This window comes from Schistocerca gregaria, chromosome 8, assembly GCF_023897955.1.
Source record: "Schistocerca gregaria isolate iqSchGreg1 chromosome 8, iqSchGreg1.2, whole genome shotgun sequence".
Lineage (NCBI taxonomy): Eukaryota > Metazoa > Arthropoda > Insecta > Orthoptera > Acrididae > Schistocerca > Schistocerca gregaria.
Window position 1 is genome coordinate 358,264,942 of NC_064927.1, and position 19,856 is coordinate 358,284,797.

At 43.3% G+C, this 19,856-nt stretch overlaps 1 protein-coding gene across 1 annotated transcript in view; it reads left to right on the forward strand.

Annotated features, from left to right (window-relative positions):
- LOC126285186 (uncharacterized) overlaps positions 1–10,002 on the forward strand; it is a 96,577-nt gene extending 86,575 nt beyond the window's left edge. The window contains exon 3 of the mRNA XM_049984493.1: positions 9,836–10,002. Within this exon, the coding sequence (XP_049840450.1) occupies positions 9,836–10,002 (167 nt within the window). The remainder of the gene's footprint in view (positions 1–9,835) is intronic.
- The last annotated feature ends 9,854 nt before the right edge of the window (positions 10,003–19,856 follow it).

Sequence of the window (19,856 nt, forward strand, 5' to 3'; positions counted from 1 at the left end):
TTTTGCTCCTGCACTACTTTCAGTCAGTGGGAAACACGAAACCACGGTCTGGTTTTCCTACGTCAACACCTGCTGAACGATGGAGCTTTTCACACCTGAAAGAAATGGGATAGATATTTCAGGACTTTAGTGGCAAAGTTTGGGGGAAGATTGAATCATCATCTTCTTCTTTTTGTTTTCAGTCCGTCTGTTATGGTGCTAAGGAGATATACTGGGTGATCAAAAAGTCAGTATAAATTTGAAAACTGGATAAATCACTGAATAATGTAGATAGAGAGGTACCAATTGACACACATGCTTGGAATGGCAAGGGGTTTCATTAGAACCAAAAAAAGTACAAACGTTCCAAAGATGTCCGACAGATGGCGCTTCATCTGATCAGAATAGCAATAATTAGCATAACGAAGTAAGACAAAGCATAGATGATGTTCTTTACAGGAAATGCTCAATATATACACCATCATTCCCCTACAATAGCTGTAGTCGAGGAATAATGTTGTGAACAGCACTGTAAAGCATGGAGTTATGGTGAGGCATTGGCGTCGGATGTTGTCTTTCAGCATCCTTAGAGATGTCGGTCGATCAAGATACACTTGCGACTTCAGGTAACCCCAAAGCCAATAATCGCACGGTCTGAGGTCTGGGGACCCGGGAAGCCAAGCATGACGAAAGTGGCGGCTGAGCACACGATCATCACCAAACGACGCGCGCAGGAGATCTTTTACACGTCTAGCAATACGGGGTGTTTTTTTCAGTTCTAATAAAACCTCATGTCATTCCAAGCATGTGTGTCAATTTTTACCTCTCTATCTACATAATTCCGCGGTTTTTGATCACTCAGTACATCGAGGTGACAAAAATCCTGGGATATGCACATATACAGATGGCGACACTACCGCGTACACAAAGCACCAAATGGAAGAATATTGACGAATCTGTCATGTGTACTCAGGTGAGATATGTGAATGGGAATTATCAGACTTTGAAGACGGAATGGTAATTGGAAGTAGACGTATAGTGCGACGGAACTGTCTCTGAGTTTTCCTGTCAATGAAGCAAGCTGCAAATTGATATTCACCTACCTCAGATCGGCGTCCGCTCACTGTCCCTTCAGTCTGCAACGTAGACACTTACAAGGTGATGAAAAAGCAGAGTTCATGAAAGCAGCACCTAATATCTACCGTTACTGAGGCCGGGGAAATCTCGTTATGATTGTTCCTGTAAATATTCATAATAAATTTTCGGGTGGCAAATGGAGTCCTGATCTTCACTGAATGCTCGGAAATCTGGTAAAATTAGGTTTCATTTTCTTTGCTTAAACATGTGTCATCAGACCGCGTTTAGTACGCAAAACTGCTATCATAAGTTCTCGGTTTATGTCACTCGCAATGGAGCCAGAACTCTCATAACTCCATTCCGAGAATAATCACGAGAATATACAGTCACTTTCTACACATAACGTTGATTTCTTATAGAAGTCATTCAGTGGATCTCTTTCGCAAAGATTGCTCGCCAAATATGTTCAGTAGTAGAATACAGAACATCACCACGCGGAATTTTTTAAGTCCAACTAGTCACACAGGTATATCTCCCGAACAAAATATCCGACGACTCTTAAACTTTTACAAAATGTTCGTAGCAAGAAAAAGATACCATTACAAATTCATCTGAACGCGAAGGACCGAACATTTCTTCATCTTACACATTTTGCGGTCGGACACATTTAACATGCCCTTCGCGTCTCAAAAGATGGTCCACGATTCTCTCTATGCCTTTGTTCCAAGCGCATATACTACTTGATAGAGTGCGGGAAGACTTCACTCTGATTGGCTGATCAAATGAACAGCCAATCAGATCAATCTTTCAAGATCATATTCGCGCCTAAACTGTTCTGAGCCGATCACTACATCAGATTCATTGGCGTCACTTCGACAAGCAAATTATTACTATAATGTTTATTAATTGAAACTAAACGAAAATTAATCTTGAGATAACCTTAGGAAAACTTTATGGTTCAAATGGCTCTGAGCACTATGGGACTTAACATCTGATGTCATCAGTCCCCTATAACGTAGAACTACTTAAACCTAACTAACCTAAGGACATCACACACATCCATGCCAGAGGCAGGATTCGAACCTGCGACCGTAGCGGTCACGCGGTTCCAGACTAAAGCGCCTAGAACTGCTCGGCCACTGCGGCCGGCAGGAAAACATTACTCTACAAATAACTATTCATACAAAAACAAGTACACTTGGACATACTTCATCAGAAATGTGGGTACAAACATCTTTCCCACGCTGATTGGGTAATGCATTGTATGAAATTAATCTTGAAATTTAACGCATGTCTGACATACGCACTCTCACTCACTCCCATTTACTCCCACAACGATATAAGACACAAATAATAATTTTGTCCGAACTTTATATTACGTAAATGAAAATTAAAGTTTTAATATGAAAATCTCAATTAATTAATTCTGCACAATGAGAGTTCTGTTTATGTTTTCAGATGATACCAAAAGATAAACTATTAAAGTTCCTAAATGAATTTAATTCCCTAAGTGTCGGTTTTCAGAATTTTAGGTAATTTTCTCTAATTTTCAAAATACCTCAGCCAGAAAGCTGAGATTTTGCAACCAACCTCTTTTTAATAACAAAAGTCTACATATTAATTTTTATCAACATTGAATAATATCTAGTATCGTTTCTTTACATTCTTAGGGACTTGAATATTCTGTCGCATGGAACTGACACAAGTAGCACATCTCACGGCCGTGCTTGCGACAGGTACGAGTGAATCACGTCGGGATACAAACGGCTGTCACCGCCACCGGCTCCAGAGCTACGTGCGCCTACTGCATTAAAACACTATCGCGGATTGTCTCTTGACGTTACAATGGGATATTCCATTTCGGAAATCCTTAATGAATTCAGTATTCCGAGAACCAAAGTATTACGAGTTTGTCGACTATACCACATTTCATGCATTACCTCTCACCATCGACAATGCAGTGGCCGATGGTCTTCACATAGCCACCGAGAGCAGCAGTGTTTACAGAGTTGTCAGTGCTAACAGACAAGCAACGCTGCAATACAGCAGAAGTCAATGTGGGATGTACAACGGACGTGTCCGTTACGACAGTGTGGCGAAATTTGGCGCTAATGGGCTACAGCTGCCTTTGTTGACAAGTCGACTTCGCCTGCAGCTCCTCTCTCGGGATCGTGAGCTTATCGGTTCGTTCCTAAACGACTGGAAAACAGTTGCCTCGTCAGACGAGTCCCGGTTTCACTTGGTAAAAGCTGATAGTATGGTTCGAGTGCGGCACAGATGCCAAGACGCTATGCACCCAAGTTGTTAAAAAGACTCTGTGCAAGGTGGTGGTCGCTTTATAATGATGTGGGCTTCGTTTACATGAAACGACCTGGGTTCTCTGGACCAACTGAACCCATCATTGACTGAGAATGGTTATGTTCGGCTACTTGGAGTCCATTTGCAGTCTTTCATGGACTCCTTATTCCCAAACGACCTTGGAAATTTTATGTATGACAATGCACCGTGTCACCATATCACAACTATTCTCAATAGGCTGTAGAACATTTTCGACAATTAGAGTGAATGATTTGGCCACCCACATCGCCTGAGACAGATCCCGTCGTAGACTTATGGGACATAATCGAGAGGTCAGTTTGTGCACAGAATGGTGCACCGGCACCATGGTTCATTATTTCTGCAGGGTACTTCCAACGACTTGGTGAGTCCATGCCACATCGAGGTGCTGCAGTGCGCCAGGCAAATGAAGGTTCGACACTATATGAGGAAATATCCCATGAGTTTTGTCATAGTGTAAGTGTCCTGTGGCGTACGTCACAGCACGTGAGAGTACAGGTTTTACGAGTTGCACACTGTTTCCAACGAGGAGTGAGTTACTATGTGAGTACTTTAACGCTTCGTAGCTGCGCATTTGAACAGACTCACGCTGTCTGTAACACGTGACAAGGTACAGACATTAATGGGTACCTTTTTATTGACATACTGATTTCCTGCCTGATCTCAGTCGTATCCGAACTTTCGCGATGTCTTCGGACAAGGTAACTTGCGTGACGCCACAAATTCATTATTGCCGGCCGAAGTGGCCGTGCGGTTCTAGGCGCTGCAGTCCGGATCCGCGAGACCGCTACGGTCGCAGGTTCGATGCTGTTGTCATCTTGGGAATGGGACTATCCACGGCACACACATCATGAAGACGCAGGAGAAGGAACGAAATTTGGTCACAGAGAATGCTAAAGTAAACATCCTGGTTCTTGCTCACTGCAACTTGAATGAGAAACCTAAAACATCGCAGAACCACTTGTAGCCGTTTACACACCCCACACACTGGGTATTAAAAGCCCCTTAGTTGTGAGGGTGCTCTCGAAGCCTTATCACATATGGAAATGGGCAAAATGAATGCATAAGCCCATGTGGTACTTTCATTATACATATTAGCAGATTTGACAGAGTTTTCGTTCTAGGAGTATACTCGTAAAATTCGCATTTATCTATGGATAAAGTACTTTTAGTAACGAAATGATAAAGTTGTAATATGTGTTTCAGCAATCAGCTTACACTTCAACATACAAGATTCCAAATGCAAGCCACTGAGTAGTGCTTTCATTACACCTTAGTACGTCAACTATGCACATTTACGCAACCGACTATTTTGACTCAAAATTTGTACGTTACTATAGAGGCGAAGAACAGAGATATCCCCTCCAGAAGATGGAGCGAAAAGATCGTTAACAGCGTAAATTTCAGTGATTGAAATTGCTTATAGGAACACACCAGGAAAATGGGAACGAGATTAAGATTTTAATCTGAAACTGTCATTCGTTATGTTATATTCATTCTGGACTGAAGCGAGGTAGCTATTAGGGAGTTGAATACAAGGCTCGCAGTGCCTGTAACTGTATTGGGAGACTATTTTATGCTTTCAAATAAGTGATCAATAGTTTTAGTTTTCAAAATGAAGTGACGTGAAAGTATACTCTATTTATTTCCGAATAATTTATCTTAGTTTGTAGCTTTTAAACGGAGCCATGTGCTACACTCAGTTACAATATGGATTAAAAATTCGGCTAGCTGAGCTTTGAGTACCACACTGACGATGGCAATGAACCGGAGCTCCATCAGGTACTAGGAACATTATGTTTCGTAGCAGCAAGGCCACGTCTTGCTGTACTGGAGGTAGGATCCCACACGAATAATGCAGATATGCCTCGCCCGGGGGGCATTGTGGAAGGCTGACTGGCGGCTGGAGTGGCCAAGCGGTTCTAGGCGCTACAGTCTGGACCCACGCGACGGCTAAGGTCGCAGGTTCGAATCCTGCCTCGGGCATGGATGTGTGTACTGTCCTTAGGTTAGTTAGGTTTAAGTAGTTCGAAGTTCTAGGGGACTGATGACCTCAGATGTTAAGTCCTATTGTGCTCAGAGCCATTTGAACAATTTTTTGAAGGCTGACTGGCGCCAAGAGGCGGTCCCCAATGAGCCCCGCCAGCACAATGGGCTGAACTGCTGCTCATAATTCGCTGCCAGCATAGTATAAGGATTCTTCACAGCGCAGAACTGGGTGTTTTGATTGTTGGCAATACCACTCCTCGTACAGTAGGCTCATTTGCGAATAGTATGGATAACAGCATCGAGATGCCCTGTGCGACAAACCTGCAACAAAATTTATGCAATAAGGCCTGCACACGCTGTAATTGATACGGATAGTGGCAGTAGTCATGGAAAATGTTCCACATGGTTACCTCCTTTATGCTGTACTGGTAAGCCACCTGTTCGTCGTTTCGCACTGGGGTGGCTATAAAGGATCTTTTATCTCCACCTTCAAATATGTGTTAATTAGTGGTAATTTCCTATGGGACCAAACTGCAGAAGTCATCAGTCCCTAGAGTTACACACTACTTAATCTAACTTAAACTAATTACGCTAAGGACAACACACACACACCCATGCCCTAGGGGGGCAGCCACGAGAACCGTGGCAACGTCCCCTAGGCCGCGTAGCTACCCCGCGGGGCTGTCATCCCTTGTAATGTGTTTCCGGCCATATCTCCATATGATCATTTTTCTTTCTTATGCTTTCAAGAGTTCGTTTCAAGTAGATTGTCCCCATTCATAAAAATCGTAGTGAATAGTGTGTTTAGCATGCCAGGTGCCTGCAATCCCATCAGGTGGCATTCAGTCTTGTGGTATCATAGATCGATACCACCCTCACTGGCATCTCACAGTTGGCAGTCGAAACGCGCGTTTGCCACAGACGCCCATAGCAATCGCGCGGGAACCCGACAGATCGAATGATGCGCGTCCGCTGAGCCATGCCCTCAGTGGCTCCGACACGTGCGCCCCGTGCTGCCACGATGTAGATTGACCGGTGGCAGCGGATGACTCAATCTCAGGCGCAGTGTTCGACATTTTCAGTGTCAGTCAGCCTCCCATATTTCGCTCACGCATTAGTAGCGGGAACCTCACACTGCTGGACACTCTTTAGTTTGCTTCATGTAATAGTTGGACTTCGTTGTTGTTTGTTCTTTCTTCTTCGTAGTACTTGGAGAAACTATTATTGTTATATATTTTTCAAGTACAGACCATCTGTCGGTTGTTATACAGCGCGTCACACAGTTTACAGTTTTACACGTCATATCATACAAAGTCAGTTTTATTACTAGTACATTTTCGAGAATTTTAGAAAAGGGTAAAAGAAAGAAACCAAAAAAAGTACAAATGTATATATACAATTTTGTTTAAAATTGTTGATAACATGGATAATGATAGTAAATAAAATACATAATAAGCTGTGGGTGTATTTCAGGTTAAAATTAAAATTCTATTTAATGGGTTAAAAAAGAAGGAAGGTCGCCTCTAGAAGGGGTGGGTGGGTGGGTGATTTGTGGGAGGGGAACAGACAACGAGGTCGCCATTCCCATCGGATTAGGGAAGGGAGTCGATCGTGTCCTTTCAAACGAACCATCCCGACATTTGTCTGTTGCGATTTAGGAACATCACTGAAAAACTGAATCAGGATGGCCGGACGCGGGTTTCAGCCGTCATCCTCCCGAATGCGAGTCCAGTGTGCTAACCGCTGCGCCACCTCGCTCGGTGAAGAAATAAAAGATGACAATGAATTTGACTGAGACATGATGTGATTTTCTTACACGTGTACCTTTTATGTGTTTAATATATCCCTTTTGCAAATGTTGTTTTGACGGTGGTAATATTTAATTGATAATGTATTGATTAATTAGGTTACAATGTATTTCCGAGCTTAATGTAACACTGGAGGTTGGGAGTCGATTTAATATGTCACAGTCAGCTGTCTCAGGTGAGAGGGCTCGGTAAAACTTCAAACCAGTCACACCTGATGCATTGAAACAAGAAACGAACGTCACGTCTTCAGATAGTGTTACATGCTATGAAATGGCATAACAACTGACTACATAGAAAGTTACATTTTCAGTTTGATTCTATTTAGTGTTAGAAAACCTTAGCTTACTTTTACTATGAGAACTTTTAACATGACAGCGCGTCAGCAATCGTGAATAATTTAATGATTATAAAGAATCCGCTTCGATTGCGAATAGAAACCGGATGTTGACCTAGGTTTCGGAGCGGATAACTACACCTTCTTCGGAACACACTGAAACTACAAACTGCCGACAGACCATGCCTCGTTAGGCAGTTTGTAGTTTTAGTGTGTTCCGAAGAAGGTGTAGTTATCCGCTCCGAAACCTAGGTCAACATCCGGTTTCTATTTGCAATCAAGGCGAATTCTTTATAATCATTACTTTTACTATATTTGTGTATCTCGTCTTCAGTTCTTGTGTGTGATGTAACATCCAGATCAGTGTCTTTGTTTGTTCCTGTGTCGTTTTCTATGTACTGCTGATCTCTCACAGGTGTAGATTGTATTATTCTAGTGTATGGTCACTCTTCCTGTTTATATGACGTTTGTCGTGCTCGTGATACTTCGCATGTTATGTTGTTAATAAAGTTCCAGTCGTCCTGTCTGCGTATTAACTGTCCAATGTTTGGTCGTCTAACCTCGGTCTTATATGTCCTAGGGCATTGCAGATGATATGTTGTGGTGAGCCTTCTCACCGTAGGAGCAAGTGAGGGTCTGTTTTAAGGTAAATATGTGGAGGTGCACAGGATACCGGCCGTGGTCCGTGAGAAAGTGCACGATGCCGAATGTTAAGTTTATATACTTCAAATTCGTCCGTTCTCGGATACTGGGGAGGAAAGAATAGACACATCTTTCCTCGTCAGTCCCATTCTGTCTGCCATGCGTCGATTCTCCACTTGTTTAATTTGTCGGTTATGTCTTGTCCAGCCGGCCGGTGTGGCCGAGCGGTTCTAGGCGCTACAGTCCGGAACCCCGCTGATGGTATGGTCGCAGGTTCGAATTCTGCTTCGGGCATGGATGTGTGTGTGATGTCCTTAGGTTTACGTAGTTCTAAGTCTAGGGGACTGATGACCTCAGATGTTAAGTGTGGTGTCACCGCCAGACACCACACTTGCTAGGTGGTAGCCATTAAATCGGCCGCGGTCCGTTAGTATACATCGGATCCGCGTGTCGCCACTATCAGTGATTGAAGACCGAGCGCCGCCACACGGCAGGTCTAGTCTAGAGACTCTATAGCACTCGCCCCAGTTGTACAGCCGACTTTGCTAGCGATGGTGTGGCCGAGCGGTTCTAGACGCTACAGTCCGGAACCCCGCTGATGGTATGGTCGCAGGTTCGAATCCTGCTTCGTGCATGGATGTGTGTGTGGTGTCCTTAGGTTTACGTAGTTCTAAGTCTAGGGGACTGATGACCTCAGATGTTAAGTGTGGTGTGACCGCCAGACACCACACTTGCTAGGTGGTACCCATTAAATCGGCCGCGGTCCGTTAGTATACATCGGACCTGCGTGTCGCCACTATCAGTGATTGAAGACCGAGCGCCGCCACACGGCAGGTCTAGTCTAGAGACTCTATAGCACTCGCCCCAGTTGTACAGCCGACTTTGCTAGCCATGGTTCACTGACTACATACGCTCTCATTTGCAGAGACGACAGTTTAGCATAGCCTTCAGCTAAGTCATTTGCTACGACCTAGCAAGTCACCATATTCTTCAAGAATGTATTCCGAACGTATAATATTGTCAATCATGTACCGCCAAGAGCGACGTTCATCATTAATGGATTAATGTTAAATATCAAACTAATTATGTCCGCTTTCTGAATTCTAATTCCTTGGCATGTTCCAGACCTCACGTCAGTATTGTTCTTCACTCCTCACGCCAGACTGCGTGAGCGAAAACGCGTGCATTTCGGCCTCCAGTAATAACACGGTGTTGGCTCTTCTGCCAACACAACATTAGGTCCGATACTGCTTAGAGCCATTCGAACAATGTTTTTTGTCTTGTCCAGTTATTCCTCTTATTCTGTCGCGTCTTCCCTCTCTCAGCCAGTAGGCCCCTGCTTTGTGGCAAATTGTAATATCTGTAGGGAAAACTCCCAGTACCGTACACCATGCGTTACCCAAGATCGAGCCCCCGAATAACGAGTAGAACACCCCTGTGGCCGCGTCTCACAATGACACAAGTAAAACTTCCGTTTACTGTATTTACGCGTTCGCTAACCATTTTTACTCCTGTCCAGCTTACAACGACAGCCTACTTCTCCTTACCGTTGGGTACGAAGTAGTACACAGAAAGTCTCATAGTGGGCAGTGGTGATAATGTTTCGGCTCATCACCATAAAAGGACGATTATTTAAAATGTGAATCAGTAGCGTACAAAACACTTCCAGGCAGCACCGTACCAGGTACAAATACTGTGGTTGGCCGTAATTCGCCGCCGCAGGTGACGTCGCCCCCTGGGCCGTCCTCTGGCGGTGATGCGGTGCCGGGTGTCCCACCCCCTGGAGCAGCAGCAGCAGCGCAGCAGCGAGAGCTACTGCAGGTGCCGCGCACGTAGATTTACAGGGCGGGTGGGCGGAGAGTGCAGGCGGCAGCCGGCGCGCGTGAAATATGTGATGTATGCGGCTTCCTGCTGCATATGGAGCGGCGGCCGCCGCCGGATCCGCTTCCTTCCTGGGCCGAACACGCAACAGCGGCGGTGGGCTGGGAGCTGGCGGCTGGGGGCTGGGGGCTGGGGGCTGGGGGCTGGCCGCTGGCCGCTGGCCGCTGGCCGCCTACCGGGTGGTCGCATGCAGCCGCTGACTAGTAGCCGGGGGCGGGCCAGTCGTCTCGCTAAACTCGCTCCTCTCAGCCACTCCTCACGCAAACTGAGAACTGTTCGCGGACGATATTCGAGTAATATAGTCTAGGAACTGATCTTGACTCAAACAGGATATCTGAATCACCTGACTGAATAACTAAAATGTATATACACCATGTGATCAAAAGTATCCGGACACCCTCAAAAGTCGGCCGGGGTGGCCGAGCGGTTCTAGGCGCTACAGTTTGGAACCGCGCGACCGCTACGGTCGCAGGTTCGATTAAATGGTTCAAATGGCTCTGACCGCTATGCGACTTAAGTTATGAGGCCATCAGACCCCTCGAACCTGGAACTACTTAAATCTAACTAACCTAAGGACATCACACACATCCATGCCCGAGGCAGGATTCGAAACTGCCTAGAACCGCACGGCCACTCCGGCCGACCTCGCAGGTTCGAATTCTGCCTCGGGCATGGATGTGTGTGATGTCCATAGGTTAGTTAGGTTTAAGTAGTTCTAGGTTCTATGGGACTGATGACCTCAGATGTTAAGTCCCATGGTGCTCAGAGCCATTTGAACCATTTTTGGAAACCCTCAAAAACACGTTTTTGATAGTAGGTGCACTGTGCCATCACCTAGTGCCAGATACTCCATCTCAGAGACCTCAGTAGTCATTAGACATCGTGAGAGAGCAGAATGGGGCACACCTTGGAACTCATGGAGTTGGAACATGGTCATGTGATTGGGTGTCACGTGCGTCATACTTCTATACGCAAGATTTCCACACTCCTAAAAGTCCCTATGTCCACTGTTTCCGATGTGATAGTGAAGTGGAAACGTGAAGGGACACGTATAGCACACCAAATTTACAGGGCGACATCTCGGTTGACTGACAGAGACCACCAAAAGTTGAGGAGGGTCGTAATGTGTAATAGGCCATCACACAGGAATTCCAAACTGCATCGGGATCAAATGGCTCTGAAGACTATGGTACTTAACATCCGGAGTCATCAGTCCCATAGAAAGTAGAACTACTTAAACCTACCTAACCAAAGGATATCACACACATCCACGCCCGAGGCAGGATTCGAACCTGCAACCGTAGCAGTCACGCGGTTCCGGACTGAAGCGCCTAGAACCGCTCGGTTACCACGGTATCAGAATCTACTGCAAGTACTATGACAGTTAGGCGGGAGGTGAGAAAACTTGGATTTCGTGGTCGAGTGGCTGCTCATAGGCCACACATCAAGCCGGTAAATGCCAAACGACGACTCGCTCGGCATAAGGAGCGTAAACATTGGACGATTCAACAGTGGAAAAACGTTGTGTGGAGTGGCAAGTCACGGTACACAATGTGGCGCTCCGATGGCAGGGTGTGGGTGCGGCGAATGTCCGATGAATGTTATGTGCCAGCGTGAGTAGTGTCAACTGCGCAATTCGGAGGCAGTGGTGTTATGGTGTGGTCGTGTTTTTCGTGGATGGGGCTTGCACCCCTTGTTGCTTTGCGTGGCACTATCCCAGCACAGGCCTACATTGATGTTTTAAGCACTTTCTTGCTTCCCACTATTGAAGAGTAATTCCAGGATGGCGATTCCAGCTATCAACACGATTGAGCATCTGTTCATAATTCACGGCCTATGGCGGACTGGTTACGCGACAATAACATCCCTGTAATGGACTGGCCTGCACCGAGTCCTGATATGAATCCTACAGTACACCTTTGGGATGTTTTGGAAGACCGACTTCGTGCCAGGCCTCACCGACCGTCATCGATACCTCTCCTAAGTGCAGCACTCCGTGAAGAATGGGCTGCTATTCCCCAAGAAACCTTCCAGTACCTGACTGCACGTATGCCTGCGGGAGTGGAAGTTGTCATCAAGGCTAAAGGTGGACCAACACCATACTGAATTCCAGAACTACCGATGGAGGGCGCCGTGACCTTGTATATCATTTTCAGCGAGGTGTCCGGATACTTTTGATCACATATTATATATAAAGATCACAAGTCACCTAACATGACAGAAACGGAATCTATAGAAGAAAGGATGCGTATAAACAAAGGTGTAAGGGGGATTGTAGCTTCTCTTCCATTTTCTTTACGATTTGTATTGACTATCTAATCAGAGAATATATGAACACTGAGGTGACATAAGTATTGGGCTATCTAATACCGTATCGGACCTCATTTTTCTCGGCATAGTGCAGAAACTCGACATGGACTCAGCAGCTTGTCGGAAGTTCCCTGCACAAATATTGAACCATGCTACCTCTGTAGCCGTTCATAAATGCGAAAGTGTTGCCGGTGCAAGATTTTGATCACGAAGTGAGCTCTCGGTATGTCTCATAAATGTGATTCATGTCGGACGATTTGGGTGGCCGAAGCTGTCACCCCAATTGTCGAGAATGTTCTTCAAACTAATCTCGAACAATTGTGGACCCGTGACATGGCGTATTGTCATCCATAAAAATTCCATCGTTGTTTGGTATCATGAAGTTCACTAATGGCTGCGAATGGACTCCAGGTAGCCAAAAATAACAATTTTCAGCCAATGATCGGTTCAACTCGACCAGAGGACCCAGTTCATTCAACAGCTACCATCAGCTTGCATAGTGCCTTGAACCCTACCATCGGCTTTTATCAACTGAAATCAGGGGTCATCTGACCACGCCACTGTTTACCACTTGCTTGCATAGTGCCTTGTTGACAGCTTGGGTCCGTGGTTTCGTGCGGTCTGCGCCACACTTGAAACCTACCATCACCTTTTAGCAATTGAAATCAGCGCTTATCTGACCACGCCACTGTTTTTTAGTCTAATTGGGTCCAACCAATACGATCACGAGCGCAGGAGAGGCACCGTAGGCTATGTCGTACTGTTAGCAAAGGCAATCGCTTCGGTCGCCTGCTGCCATTGCCCATTAACACCAAATCTCGCCACACTGTCCTAACGGATACATTCGTCTTGCGTCCCACATTGTTTTCTGGTGTTATTTCACGCAGTTTTGCTTGTCTGTTAGCACTAACTACTCTATGCAAAGGCCACTGCTCTCGGTCATTAAGGGAAAGCTGTCGACCACAGTGGTGAGAGATAATTCCTAAAATTTGGTGCTCTCGGCACAGTCTTGGTACTGTAAACCTCGAAATATTGAATTACCTAACGATTTCCGAAATGGAATGTCTCATGCTTCTAGCTTCGCCTGCCATTCCTCCTTCAAAGTCTGTTAATTCCCTTCGTGCGGTCATAATCTCTTCGTAAATGAATCGCCTGAACAAAGACAACTCCTCCAACGCACTACCCTTTTATACCTTGGCGACTAGTTTCGAACCAGCTGGTTCATTCTCAAGTCAGACCTACTGAAGTTACAAAAAGTAATTCATAGTTGTCACTGAACAGTGAATACAGACGTGAAATTACAATATGAACTGTTTCAATGGAACAGAAAATAATTATTTGAATTCAGACATACTTGCACCGAAACTGCCAAGAGATACCTTACAAAGTAATTGTTGATGGCTGTCGCAATGAACATGTGTCTACTTAGCAAGCCAGAATCAAACTGGAGGCGAACAATACTAGTAAATGTTCGATGGAACTAGCGTCACGCTTCATGTACAAGCGCACGTCCACAGACATGGGACGTGTCGCATTTTAAGTGAGGATGCGTCGAAGCACCTTTATTAATCTTTACATCAACAGGCGCTTCATATTCATGTGCGCGTCCGCGGCCAATGGGCAAATCGAAATAAAATAGAGGCATTGCAACGCCTTTACTAAACAGTGACAGTCAATATAAAATATCAATAAAGAAATGTCATACCTATGGATGATTGTCGTCTAAAAGCTTACACACAGAAAACATTTACATACATAAAACACTTAAAAACAATACATATTGTTTGTTTAGCCAATAGGTTTTTTAAACACCAGTTACATAGCCCCAATGAAACACAGTTTCTTGGCACGGACATCTTGCTATACGAGAACACACTGAGATCGCTGTGTCCTGTAAACAAGGTGCGTATCCGTTTCCACTACTGCTGTTGTGGTAGATGCTCAAGCATTCTACATAAATTTAAAGAAATTATGCTACCCAAGTCATACATACTGTACTGACAACCCTGTTCACCATGAATTACGGCACCTGTCGGATTCAGACCTCATGATCTGACAAATGTACTGGCTGGACGTGCTAATCTAATTAAAGAGTGTCATTTGTCATTGTCATTTACTACATTGATCTAAAGATTAACAAAGGTGTTTCGACGAATGCTGATTTAAAATGCTACACACCCACTGCTTGCGGGCTTGTACATGAGGCGTGAGACTAGCGCCATCGAACATTTCCTGGTACTGTTGGCTGCGATGGCCTCTAGCTTGATTCTGATTTGCAAAGTCGGCACATTTTGATTGTGACAGTCCTCTACGATTATTCTGTATTGTCATTGTGATGTTAGTTATTAAGATTAGGCAACTACAGTTCAGGTGTGTCTGAATTCAAATAATTGTCTGTTGCTTTTGAATTGTTCATATTGTAATTCTACACTTCACCGTTTACGGACAACTACTTACTATTTTCTTTAGCTTCTGTAGGTCAGCGTTAAGAATGAACCAACTGATTTAGTCACCAAACATATATACTGCATCTGTCACAGATCAGTTAATAAAAAATTCATGAACTATTAAAAAATTGTTGCTGGTCCTGAATCAACAGAATGTTGAAACTTAAAAAAACCGTTGTGAAAGAGAGTGCAAGATCATAGACCACTACACGGAATGAGTCCTGGCTAATAACGGTTTAGAGGAGGCAATTAAGAAGTCGATCTTGGTAGCGACAGTCGCTGATTCTAAGTGCTCTCCAGCGATGAAGATCGATATTACTGGCGCTGTCCATAACGTATCGTAGCCGCCTCTCTTTGGTCGCATTGAGGAGTTGTAATGTCCAGAGGTACTGTGCAACTGCCCAAGAGACTGTCGAAAAGCAGACATGCATCTTTCATGTTCCCATTGAAGTAATGACGAACACTGTATCAGTAGGCTTTCCGTAGGGTTCAGTGTGTGGTCCAGAGTTTTCGACACTAATGGTGGTCCATACTACAGATTGTTGCATGATAGCAGCAACGTCAGCAAACTGGTAGTATTTGCAGATGACATGTTGTTCGTCGTAGGCTAAGACGCCAGACGAATTGCGGAAGATAAATGTAATGCAGTTCATTAACTTGAATAATATTGTCGAAGTGTCAAATTATCATTTACGTCTCACAAAACTTCGTACCTCCTGCTGAAAAAGAACCTAACAACAATTCCTAAAATATAATGAATTGACGTAACGATTAGAAAAAGCATAGTCACGAGATATGTAAGGATATTCTCATACGAGTAGGAACGCCGTAACTTTGCACTGCATGTAGAGAAGGCGGGCGGAAACCTGATGGACAAAATTGTAACCATTGCAAATAGACAATTTCGACTTTCCTGGAAAACAGAGAATGCCCACAATCTGTAATCGCAGCAATTTTATGATATGGTGCTTGCCTTTTGGCTCATAGATTGAAGCTCATTAGTGAGAAGAGTTCAGGGAGGAACGCTACTAAAATTATCGGGCGTCTACTCCACTACCCTGAATGATGTAATGTTAGTAGTTCTCCGATATGCTTATTAGACTCTCAAATCATGCTTTAAACAAGGGCAGTCAAATGGAAGTATGAAGGTTACTTGGAACTGAGGCCAAAACGAAAAGATAAACACATATCGCGTTTTACACCTGTGGCAAAATGAACGGGACTCTTCAGACATGGGCAGGAGAACATATGAATTTCTCCATAACGTCTGGGAGAGACTAAAAATGAGATTCCTTAACCCGTCGAGTGGCTGCCTTGTCATGGCACGTTTGGTGAGTATCTGTGCAAAATCATAACAGGTGGATGACAGGTGGGCCAGCGACAATGTGGCCACTCCAGAGCACACCTGTGGGGCTGTGTGCTCTACGAAGATGCAGCGGGTAATGGTCGTCAGGCATTAAGTCTCAAAACAGCACTGAAGAACGGGTTAACCTGGCGCATCTTGGACGAAACTGCAGTCGCTTTATCCAGGAAGGATAAGGACGACTTCACGAGGCAATCAACCACACATTAGCATGCTGCCATCCCTGCCAGACAATATAATGTACACATCGAGAGAAGACATCTGAGGTCGGCGACCACTGAACAAAATGATTATCCGAGAATTTACATTGCGGCGTTGCAAGTGATTATGGAATTGTGGATTCTAATATGTTACAATGAATCGTGGAGTCGCTTGCCACAGGGGAATCGCTTCTGGCGTGCTGTCCTACGTTCAGGGAATCTAGCAGAAAATGGCTGTTGACCACGGTAGTATGAGGGCAGATCCGATAGCGGAGACAATAAGCTACAGCTGAGAACAGAATCTGTACTACTAGCAGCAGTAAGCTATTAGTAGTGGTGCAACTATTTAAGCGGTTTTACTGTACTTTTGTGGTGGTACAAAGTAGTTTTAGTATTAGCATTTTTATAAGTACCAGGAACAACTAATCAATACATACGAAAATGGATGTATGTATGTGTGCGTATGTGTATGTGTGTATGTTCTACATTTCCTCTTAAACCACTCGACCGACTGAGAAAAATATCTCTCACAGTTAGGCAACTATCACGGTGGAAATAAGAATTACCTGCCTCCACAGTTTAGGAGATATGACGTCAGAAACAATGAGATGTGTGAAAAGCAGCCACATTGTGCATGACGTTTAAATTTATTACTTCTTTGTTACTAACTCTAATAGCAAGACATTTTGCGGTCAGTATTCACATATACCGCTGAATGTACCTACAGAATTGTCACTCTATGACATATAGATTAGGAGATATGGCATCGTAAACACAGGTTTGGGTGAAAAACGTCGCAGCGTAAATGGCGTTTAAATTTATTGCACAATATTTGGTATTATTATTTATTTTCTATTAACTCTGTTCGCAACATACATCGCAGACACTATCCACGAATGCCACTGAACGTACCTACTCATATATAGACCATCATTTGTACTGTTTCTCCAGAGTGGACTTAGGTTTAAAAAAAGAAGGTAAAATAAATATTACGATAAATTTTATAAATAATGGACAAGTACGCCAAAGAAGAAGAGATAGAACTACAATGGACATGTTATTCCATGGACTCTTGCGCTTCTATGTATGAGCTTATAACCTACAGATACTGTGACAAAAAAATGTAAATTAAGTAGCAAACATATGCACACATTCAAGGCCACTGATGATGCCTTGCAGAAGACAAAGGCGAAACGCGTATGGCACTAAAATTGTGTTTTGTTCAGTTGCTATCAGGCGGTCCATAAGTAAAAATTATCAATATACCGTAATGTTTTCACGAATTCATGGAAATGAAATTTTTTCGATATTATGCTACAAACATAGTTTATTTTTGTATTCATTCCTAATAGAAAATTGACAAAAAAAGTACTCGGGCAATACCGGGTAGTTCAGTTGGTTAACATATACATTTATTATTATTCAAAAAAATGTGTGTTCTATGACCTATTTTAGCCTGCCAGATTATAGGCTATAATTATGAAGAATAATTAAAGAAGACATATAAAATAAATGTTTCGGTCCAGTTATACACGCCTCCTGCATTGGCTGCTCTACATTTCCACTCCATTTTTCGTTTTGGCTGTGTAGTCATTTTCAAGCAAAATGTTTTACAGTCGTATAGTTTCATGGGTAGTCCGTGGTTTGACAACTGTAGCCATGACATTCTTTGCAGCATGAACGATAGTGCGCAGCCAAGCTATATATGCAAGAGTTTGCAGACAATTGGTGTATAAACCATTGTCACCATTTTTGAACGCATTACAGGTGTTTGAAAATGATCCAAAGTTGAAACTGGACAATTTCACAGACAATAAAAACAATACAGATGAAAGAATACAGCCTGCTAAGACGATGTTTTCATTCTCGAAACACGTTGAGGCTGTGGGCCCCCATAAAAACAAAGTTTAAAAAAAAAATTGCGTTGTGTAGTAAGGTGCGTACTAAAATTGATTTTATATTTTGCTGAATCGTAGAGTAATTTTTGAAATATTTATACTTGAATATTGAAAATGTATTAATGTAAACGTTAGTATACAAAATTGAGATAATTCGTTCCTTTTAAATTTGCATTTTGAGAGATTTCGCAGTAATTTAATTCGTCCATCAAATAAACATTGGTAAGTCAAAGCTAAGCATTCTTAAGTGCACTGAGTTTGAAAGTAGACAATATTAAGTACTCAATAGCGAAGAATTCAGGATAAAATTGAAGGTGTAACTATTATTTTAAAAACATGTCGCTACTGTACCTTTGTATTAATAGTTCTGAAAAAATATTTTTGCCTACTGCAAAGTACCTCCGAGTCTTCTTGCGGCTTTCCGTTACCGGTAATGGAGTAACCGGTAAAGCAATGCTGTTGAAGCGCTAAAAGTCGCCGCGAAACAAGAGTCTCCACGTGTCATACCTACATATGTATTTTTAAATAGAAGCAATTAAGATCAGATTGTAAAATAGTCGTCACTGCATTACATTCATCTTGGAGCGACAATTTTTTAGTTGCGCCCGGCCACAGATATTGCAGCTGTCAGTGACATTTTAAAATCTATTAGGAATTCGAATGCCACAAGATACCGTGTCTGTAAATCTATTGGGAGAATAAATTAAATTTTCCAATCAGTGATCAATAGTTTACTTTAGAAATGAATGATATATAAGTGTAAGGTGTGTGTCGCAAAAGATATCGCCACTGTGGCTAATAGCGCCCACAAGCGTTATCAAGAAATTTTTGCAATACATATGTGGCATACAGCAAACCAGTGATTAACAGTATTGGTTAAAAACAGTCTTGGTTGCAATTTTAGTTTTTGTTTCTCAACGACGCGTTTCGCCTTATTAAGGCATCTTCAGGTTATCTACATAGAAAACAGAGAACAAATACATGTATTTAAGAATCGCGAACGCATTGTGCAGACTTGGATAACTTATAAGCATGTATAAACAGATCAACTATTGAAAGAACAGATACCTTAACTTGGTATTTCTTAGAAGAATCCGTTAGTCAGTGTAGCCAAAGGGTATCGTCGAATATATCAGCCCCCATCTTACTCTGTTACTCGCTCCTGTGAACGTGAACGCGTTATGCACATCTTAGTGCCTCTCGCGTCCATCTAGAAAAGGTAATGATTTTACTATTTTATATTTCTAGTTTTTAATGAGTTTAACGAAGGCGATGTTAGCCTGATATATTCGACGACGCCCTTTGGCTACACTGACTAACGGATTCCTCTAAGAAAACCAAATTAAGGTGTCTGCTCTTTCAATAGTTGATCTGTTTATACATGCTTATAGATTATTCAAGTCTGCACAATATTAAAAACAGAAAACATCTGAATCAAGCAAATAACTACACGAACATTACTACAAAAGCCTGTGAATCATGATATTGGCCCACTCTCTTTACTCCTTTGGTCATATAAAAATTTACAGGATGCACTGATGGTGCCACGTGAAAAAAGGCTCGCCAAAAATGCGCTGGACAATAGATCACA